The 6,557-nt window shown below is 50.3% G+C and overlaps 1 protein-coding gene across 1 annotated transcript; it reads right to left on the bottom strand.

The window, feature by feature from the left end:
• Positions 1-1,136: 1,136 nt before the first annotated feature.
• On the bottom strand, positions 1,137-2,399 carry LOC125520585 (protein N-lysine methyltransferase METTL21D-like). Its single transcript, XM_048685540.1, has 2 exons — positions 1,668-2,399; positions 1,137-1,581 (listed from the first exon to the last, which is right to left on the bottom strand). Exons 1-2 carry the CDS (start codon positions 2,335-2,337, stop codon positions 1,421-1,423), a joined length of 831 nt encoding a protein of 276 aa, XP_048541497.1. The 5' UTR covers positions 2,338-2,399; the 3' UTR covers positions 1,137-1,420.
• Positions 2,400-6,557: the final 4,158 nt, after the last annotated feature.

The following is a 6,557-nucleotide window of genomic DNA, read 5'->3' on the forward strand; positions in this document are numbered from 1 at the left end:
TCTATGCAAAAATGTCAGGGCCCCACATGTCATAATCGAGGTTAAAATGCCCAAAACGATCGATCAGTGTTTTTTGCAAATGATTAGGACAAAAATCAGTGTTTTCTGGCACAAATTCGTAGAAGAGTCTTTTCTGCAACCTTACGCTTCAATGTGGTGGTTTTCTGCAATTCACTCCCTTTACTATGCTCCATCGATGTTGCCATATGAATGGCAGTTTCAACAATTAAGGTCGTGAGACCAGACCAACGCTTTAAGTGTCGTGGATTCTCGTTATCCTCGTATCATCTTTGATCCTCGTAGATACCAACACCTGTCACCTTAACGTCACGATTTTGCCAGACGATATGAGGTCTTAATTTGGATCATGTTTTGGGAGCCGTTAAATTGGACAACGCGTTCACCACAAATAAACATCTCAATAATCAATATTAGAAATAGTATCACAAATAACTACATATAGAATAGGCACAAATAAATCTCACGAATCTCCTATATCTCGCACACATATTTTCCGGGAATTACTCATGAATGAGAGGGGGATAACCAATAAACAGGGAGATTACATGAATATGAATCATATTGATAATATCGCAAAGAACCACAATAATATGAATGATTGATCAGATCTCAATCTCTGAATAAGTGCAAATAGAGTTACAAACCCTATCATTACAAATTGGAATAACTCTCTCTATGGTGGTGTTGTCGATGAAAGAGAGGGGTTGAAGGTCGGAGAAGGCTGGAATGAATCTAAGCGAAGGTCTTCTCTCTCTTCTTCGGATGGTGATATGGCCTCCTTTCCGATTTGTCCTCTCTCCTCTGATCAGACCTTCTCCTTCACAAAAGCTGTTTGGATAGATAACGGGGAGACGTTAGAAGCGCTTGGTACGACCGCTAGTACGAGTGCTCATGCTAGCGCTTGTACCATACACCGTTTTCTTGTCTTGTGCGTCAAATGACAAATTTTCTCAAAAGGTAAGCTGCTCCAAATTGCTTCAGTGACCAAAATATTGATTGATTTCCTTCCAGAAGTGTTCGGCCCCGCACGTCAGGTATGAAACCGAGATTTCTTCATTCTCGAAGGACCGTCGTTAGTAAAAAAGGCGAGAACTGGTAAAAAAAAAACCTTTGAAAAACCAAACAAATACTCATGTGAAAGTGTCAAAATATTGAGCCATCAGCTCTAAATCTACACCTACACGGGTCCGCACCCTCTCACTTTTGAAGCACAAGGTCTTTGGGGAAATTTTGTCTTTGGGTAAATTCGACAGTATCTATCTAAAATGATTGATGGTGTACCACCGAGAGGTGCGGCCAAAGTGTGCACTGGTTTCAGTATAACAATGTTACAACAATGAGTCTGCACCAGACAAAGCAGCAGCAGAGCAACTCATTGGCATTCATTCAGGTTGAGCAGCTATGGCGATTCGACGGGGAGCGGCGGCGGTGTCTTCTTCTTGAGGAGGATGAAGATGGCGACGCGGTTGGTGCGGAAGTCGGGGTGCCACTGCTCCTGCTCGATGCACCCGATCTCAAACTCCGCCATGGCCGCCTCCAGGAAGCACTCCACCACCACGTCTGCGAATTCATTCATTCATTCATTCAGCAATCAGCAGCAAGGCATTGACCATCATCGGATCAGACGGAACTGAATAATCGCTCACCGTTGCGGAGCTCTCCGGCGAGCAGCACGGTGGTGCGTGGCCCGGCGAGCCGGGTGAGCGTGGCCAGCAGGTCGCCGACGGCCTCCTCGCTGTACACCACGTCGGACCCCAGCACCAGCTCCGGCGGCTCTGCCTCCGGGTCCAGCCAGAGCAGCAGCTCCGGGTCCAGCTCGTACTCGTCGCCCCACACCAGCTCCGCCACCCTCGCCGAACCCCCGACGTTCTCCTCGAGGTTCTTGTGGAGCAGCCGGACGCGGTCGGGCAGGTCGGTGGCCACCACGCGAGCTCCGAGCAGCGCCGCGACGACGGACACGAGCCCGCACCCGGCGCCGAGGTCCACGGCGCGCGCCCCGCGCACCGGCAGCAGGCCGCCGTCGGCCGCGTGCTCGAGGAACTTGGCGAGCACGACGGCGCTGTCCCAGACGACGGCGCCCGTGACCCCGGAAGCCCCCCGGAAGGAGGACGGCTGCTGGTGGAGGGAGATGCGGCGGCCGCACGCGTCGATGGGGAAGGCCGGCAAGCCCTGCCGCGCGAAGGCGTTGGGCCGGTGCGACGCCGGCTGGCCCAGGCCCCAGAGCAGCATCGTCTCCGACGCCCCGCTCTCGACGCGGCGCGCCGGGCCCCCGTACGCGCCCATCACCACCTCCGGTGCCTCCTCCACCGGATCCATCGTCGGCGGGCGGCGGCGGCCGAGGAAGGGAGGAAGGTGGGGAGAAATCTGGCGAGGTTTTTTTCGTCGGAGAACTACGCTTTGTGTGGGCTTGTGGCCTGTGTTGCTGCTGGGCCGGGCCGGGATGGGGTGGCTGGGCTGGGTGGCATGGAGGCCTGGCCCGGCTACACCACTCAAGACCACATCACACGCACCCAAGGTTAGATACAACGGTGTAGAAGAACGTCTACACCACTCCTAGCACCCATGGCTAGATACAACGGTGTAGAAGAACGTCTACACCACTCCTAGCACCCAAGGCTAGATACAACGGTGTAGAAGAACGTCTACACCACTCCTAGCAACGGAAGTCGCACTACAAAGTCGGAGCCATGCCGCGGACCGAATATCATGAAGAGGCGAAGCCATGCCCGACGAACCGAGGACTCCAAGACGGTAACTTCAAGAAGGGGAACGACACCGGAGTGTCGCCGTCGCCCGATCCAAGCAATCAAGGTCTTCACCCGGAGCCACCCGAAGGGCGGAGAGAACCCGCAACGATGCCTTCAACAAGGGAACAACGCCTGCGGCCGCCGCCGGCGTCGGCCTGGCCAGCAGAGAGGAACCCGCCGCACCACCGACACCAAACGTCGGGCGCCGCCCACCACGCGATCCTCGCAGCCATGGCAACCGGTCCGCACCTAAGCCGCAAGCTCCGCCCGCGAGCCTCGCAACTCCCGCCATCAGGGCCGCCGTCCAGGCATCCAAGATCACCCCACCTCCGCTCCCACGGCACATGGACACCATCGACTAGTAAGGGGCAAAAGGAGGCTCCTCTCACCCCAAACCACGCCCGTTGGTAGGAAGGATCGCGCAGCCGACCAAAATCAGGAAGGGGAAGGTAGACGACATCTGTCGGCCCTGCCGCGGCCACTGAAAGTGCGTTATATCGATTAGAGGGGGGGTGAATTGGCGATTTTTATGAAAGTCTTCAGAACATAGAAGTTTTGAAGACAAACGATAAAATTAAACCTATTACCATGCAGCGGAAGGTAGACTACACTAGGCAAACCATAGTCAAGTATTCAATGAAGTGAAAGCATAAAGACTAATAGCAGCTAGGTAGTAAGGATCAGGTAGGAAGATATTGTGAAGCCAAACAGAACACGCAGTCACTCAGTGAAGACAAATGATAGTGCAAACATACAATGACTTCACAAGGAGTAACAGTAAGTAAAGTGAAGTGAAGATGAAACCAGTGACTCGTTGAAGACAATGATTTGTTGGACCAGTTCCAGTTGCTGTGACAACTGTACGTCTGGTTGGAGCGGCTACGTATTTAAACCTTAGGACACACAGTCCCGGACACCCAGTCCTGAACACGCAGCTCAGGACACCCAGTCCTCACCGTATTCTCCTTGAGCTAAGGTCACATAGACCTCGCCCAATCACTCTGGTAAGTCTTCAAGGTAGACTCCCAAACCTTCACAGACTTCGTTCACCGGCAATCCACAATATCTCTTGGATGCTCAGAACGCGACGCCTAACCGGCTGGAGGATGCACAGTCCTCAAGTGTAATAAGTCTTCAGATCACACAGACAAGAAGACTTAAGTGATGCCCAATTCTCTCTGGCTCTGGTGGTTAGGGCTTTATCCTCGCAAGGAATTCTCTCTCAAAGGCTTCGAGGTGGGTTGCTCTCAAACAACAAAAGCCGTTCTTTCAATCTGAGTAGCCAACCGTTTATGGTTGTAGGGGGTGGGCTATTTATAGCCACTTGGCAACCCGACCTGATTTGTCCGAAATGACCCTGGGTCATTAAGGAAATGACACGTGTTCCAACAGTCAGATTTCAAACTCACACGGCAACTTTACTTGGGCTACAAGCAAAGCTGACTTGTCCGACTCTGGACAAGATTCACTCTCATAGTCTTCACTCGAAGACATAGGTTTTTGGTTTAGGCATCACTTCAGTCATTCTGACTGGTTCTCTTGGACCCCACTTAACAGTACGGTGGTTTCTATGACTCAACACAAAAGAAAAAGAACTACGAAAGATCTAAGTCTTCGAGCTCCATAGGCTTCATATAGTGTCTTCTCTTGTCATAGTCTTCAATGTGAATATCTTCATATACCACCTTTGACTTCAATGTCTTCATACATTTTTAGGGGTCATCTCTGTTAGTAAAACCGAATCAATGAGGGACTTCTACCTGTGTTATCCTGCAATTCTCACAAACACATTAGTCCCTCAACTAGGTGTTCGCACACGAACACGTCACCGTGTACCCTCAACGCCGGGGGTGATGCACCGCAGCTCGCGTCGAAGGAGACCTGCCGGAAGCGCGATACGCAAGACAATCCGGCGGGCGCTTTTGAGGACCCGAAACCCCACACGCCCGGGAGGGACCCCGTCAGGGCGCGTAGCGGCTATGGGCTGCCCTAGGTCGACCTGATCGCCCCTAGGGCCTCGAGGTTCGCCGCCCTACAATGAAGAAGAACGAACGAAGAACGAGGAAGAAGAAGAACAAGGGAGAAGGAAAAGTAAAGGTAAAAGATGTAGATAAATTTGTTCGATTGTGTGTTGTTCAATCGGCCATCACCCCCAACATATATAAGAGGCGGCTGGACGTCCCGTACAAGCAAAGGATTTATCTAGGCTTTCCTTACTAGAAAATTACATCAATTCACGTCCTAGAATCCTAGTTCTGGTCCCACTCGGATTCAGCCCGAATCTGGCTCAATCTTTTGTCTTGCTCCTTGCGTGGGCTGTGGAATCTGCATACGACTTCCGATGGAGACGGTTCAAATATCAATTATGTGTGCTTCGACGAGGCCAACAATCCGTATGTTGATCACTTTTCCAAATAAGGCCATCTTGAAAAGCAAAGTTGATCGTTTCGACGTTACGAACAATTCCTGTGTTGAACACTTCTTCATCCGAAGCCATCTAGATAAGTATTTGAGCCCATCTTCAGCATCTGGTCGTATTGGCCTCGACAGTTTCTACTGTTCACGGCAGCAAGCTTTCCCGGCAAGGTTACTGTTCACGGCGGCAAGCTTTCCCCGGCAGGTTACTGTTCACGGCGGCAAGCTTTCCCCGGCAAGGTTACTGTTCACGGCGGCAAGCTTTCCCCGGCAAGGTTACTGTTCACGGCGGCAAGCTTTCCCCGGCAAGGTTACTTTTCACGGCGGCAAGTTTTCACACCGGCAAGCTTCTCCGCCGGCAAGCTCTCCATGCCGGCATGCTTCTCCGCCGGCAAGGTTTTACCCCGGCAAGGTTTCATTCAGCCGACAAAGGCCGAATACTTTCTCACTCAGGGCCGGCCCGCAAAGTGTTGCCTCTAACTTTTGCATATGAATCTGGATTCGTGACCATGCCAAAATCTGGTGTCAACACATGCCCCCCTGTTTTTCGGCAAAGCTTGCGTGCCGAAAAATAACTTGTACCATGTTGGTTCTAAGGACGATGTCAACACTCCATCGTCCATTCTGCATCTTCTTAGGACGGTAAGTATATATCGTCCATTACTATGTAAACTTCATTCAAAGCACATATAGCCGAAATAAACAAATGAAATGACAAATCAAGTATTTCGGCCCTTTGGATCAGCAACAAACTTGTAGCTAATCAAATGTATAGTGATTTGGCAATACCCTTTCATGATGTAAGAAATTATATTGCATCCATGGATTATAATAACTCCATTGAGGGTAACCAATCATACCTGATGACGAATTCCATGGCATAGGCATCAATGACATAGTTGAAGAATGTGGATAATGTGTGGAACGAAGATGTTGAAACCTTCGGCTTGGTCCTTCATAATTTTCACTCTTTTCCTTCTTCATCTTTGCCGCACGTCGTGTAATGGATGCTTTCACATAATTCTTATTTTGAGCACTTCCTTTGGGAACCCACGCCATGTTCCTTTCTTCAAGTTCATGTGCACTAAGTTTTTGTAGTTCCCTCTTTTGCCAATAGGATAAGACGAGTGGGCATCTCGGCTGTGATTCTGTTTTGACCAATGGAAATTTCTTTTTGGCCTTGTGCACTCTCAACTTCTTTTCTTCAGATTTGGCACTTCGACTCTCAATAATTGGTTGCTTTGTCTCATTGTCTTTAGTAGCCAATGTCAACACATTAATTGGCTCTTTTTCATTTGAGATCAAATCTGAAGTTGCACTCTTACGACCATCTCTTTTAACACGGTAGACTTGCTTGACCACCTCTTTTTTCAT

Source organism: Triticum urartu, chromosome 7 (genome assembly GCF_003073215.2).
Source record: "Triticum urartu cultivar G1812 chromosome 7, Tu2.1, whole genome shotgun sequence".
Lineage (NCBI taxonomy): Eukaryota > Viridiplantae > Streptophyta > Magnoliopsida > Poales > Poaceae > Triticum > Triticum urartu.

Excerpts from the sequence above, each read along its gene's own strand:
- LOC125520585 (XM_048685540.1), bottom strand. The coding sequence starts at position 2,337 with ATGGATCCGGTGGAGGAGGCACCGGAGGTGGTGATGGGCGCGTACGGG. Across the intron at positions 1,582-1,667 it reads CGCCGGAGAGCTCCGCAACG|ACGTGGTGGTGGAGTGCTTC; the intron begins GTGAGCGATTAT and ends ATGAATTCGCAG.